At 44.8% G+C, this 2,500-nt stretch overlaps 1 protein-coding gene across 6 annotated transcripts in view; it reads left to right on the top strand.

Annotated features, from left to right (window-relative positions):
- The window catches only part of LOC138859708 (glutamic acid-rich protein-like), a 22,141-nt gene that overhangs the window by 8,475 nt on the left and 11,166 nt on the right, over window positions 1–2,500 (top strand). For all 6 annotated transcript variants that reach the window (XM_070115664.1, XM_070115663.1, XM_070115666.1 and 3 more), the window contains exon 5: window positions 469–566. In XM_070115664.1, coding sequence (XP_069971765.1) covers window positions 469–566 — 98 coding nt within the window. The remainder of the gene's footprint in view (window positions 1–468; window positions 567–2,500) is intronic.

The following is a 2,500-nucleotide window of genomic DNA, read 5'->3' as shown; positions in this document are numbered from 1 at the left end:
ATTAACAAGGACAAATGAGATGAATCAGAAGTCCTTGAGGTAGAATATGATGGCTGAAAGTAAACAAAAGTACGTAAACAATTTTTTTTTTTATTATTATGACAACTGTACTTTTATAAACTTAATAAGTAACCTTTCGAATTCCTTGTATTTGCTAAGACAATAAGCGTATTTTCGTAGGCTATTTTCAACTTTGTAGCAGATTCTAAGCCAGATATATGACGATTTTAAATCCATTGTCTTCAGTAGAGGCATATAGTACAACCAGGGCACTTCATATACATATCCATGTATTTGTTTTGTAATCGATAATGGTACCAATCTTTCAGGAGAAATACACGTGTAAAAAAATCATGTACAATCGTATATTGTCACAATCATGCATGATCATATATTGGCATAAGTATAATGATGCTTTTTTCACTTCATGTTGAGTCAAACTTGATATTTTCTTTCCATCTTGAACAGAAGGTGGCGGTAGATCCCCTGAGCGGAGAGGAAAGTCTGGGCGACAGAAGACGCGTCAAGGTGGGGGAGATCCTGGCAGGAGGTCGCTAAGGAGATGGGTAAGATTTTGGCAGTTAGCGGGATGTGGGTGTGCCAGTGGTTGTGCGCACACACACACACACACACACACTCACACACTCACTCACTCACTCACTCTCACACACACACACACACACACACACACACACACACACACACACACACACACACACACACACACACTTACACACTCACTCACTCACTCACTCACTCACTCACTCACACACACACACACACACACACACACACACACACACACACACACACACACACACACACACACACACACACACACACACACTGACACATGTAGACATACACTGACATACACACAGGCGCATACACACTGATACAAATATGAATATGTATGTGCGCGTCTGTGGTTGATATTGTTGGTCCCTACACACACACACACACACACACACACACACACACACACACACACACACACACACACACACACACACACACTCACACACACACACACACACACACACACATACACACACACACACACACTGACACATGTAGACATACACTGACATACACACAGGCGCATACACACACTCACACTGATACACATATGAATATGTATGTGCGTGTCTGTGGTTGATATTGTTGGTCCCCCCCCACACACACACACATACACACATACACGCACACACACTCACACGCATACAACCACACACACACACTCACACGTATACACACACACACACACACACACACATACATACAAACAAATATATATGACGAGTGTTCATTAAAGATTCCTCCAGACCCACTTTACATGTAGATAAGGAATGAAACTTCGTATAGTTATTAGTTTGCAAAGGTCCCACCGAGAGTGACACACTTCTCGCATCGTTTCATGCTGCTGTGGACTGTGGACGCTTGCGTTTGAAGCCAGGAATTGACTTCAGTTCCTTATCATCTTGGAAACATTTGCCCTTCCGTAATGACTTCAGGGATGGGGAAGAAGGTGAAATTCAGGTGGTGCAAGGTTAGAGTATGGAGGATGAGGAAGGACGTGGCAGCCTCCGGACCGCACTTCCATCTGGGCAATGGGAGAGTCGTGAACAGGGGAGTTGTTTTGCAGGAGGTGGACACCTTTGGCCATGTCAGGGATTTGTGTTGCCCTGATTTGGTGGGGTTTGGAGACACAATTCTGGTTCGGCTGTTTATTGACAGGGGTGGTAGGTAGCGTGGCGCGGGCTGTGTCGTGCAGTGCAGTTTTGGGCAAAGGGGGGCCCTAGAGGCGCGCCGAGCGGGGACCAGACATCCAGGGGGACGTCTGGTCAGGGCCGTGAACCCTGGACAAGTGTGCTGCCCTGGGTCAGCTGGCGAAGCATTCAAGAACAGGGTCGGTCCTGTCGTTGGGGAACGTGGCTAGGTACTCCTTATTCCTCAGAGGCCAACACTCCACGCCTCTTAGTTATGGGAGCCTCCTGCAGTTTTGTAAGCAGTAAGCTCCATTAATTGTGATACCTGTTGCCGGAAAATCCATCATTACTAATTCATGCTGATCCCAAAAGACTGAGCCTGACCTTGCCTGTCGTGGGTGAGACACATGCTTTTTCAGGGAGTGGTGAGTCAAAGTGCTTCCATTGTCTTGACTAGACCTTAGTTTCTGGATCCAATTCCATCGTTCAAAATCAGTCGTCAAAAATGTCCTGTTTTTTTTTTTTTTTTTTTTTTTTTTTTTTTTTTGCGCACATAACCAAAAGAGCCTCCATCGTTTTGACTTGACCTTAGAGTCTGGATAACAGTGGTGGATCCAAGTTTCATCATGCATAATCAGTCGTCAAAAGTCTTTTTTCCTTTTTTTTTTTTTTTTTTTTTTGCACATGACCAAAGGAGTCTTGGAACAATGGACTTGTTCCTGCTTCTGGAAAAGAGCGATTAGCCTGGGAATCCATCAAGCAGACAACATTTGCACATGCAGATGGTCATG

The sequence above is a fragment of the Penaeus vannamei genome, chromosome 37 (genome assembly GCF_042767895.1).
Source record: "Penaeus vannamei isolate JL-2024 chromosome 37, ASM4276789v1, whole genome shotgun sequence".
NCBI lineage: Eukaryota > Metazoa > Arthropoda > Malacostraca > Decapoda > Penaeidae > Penaeus > Penaeus vannamei.
This window is presented reverse-complemented; position numbering and strand designations above follow the sequence as displayed.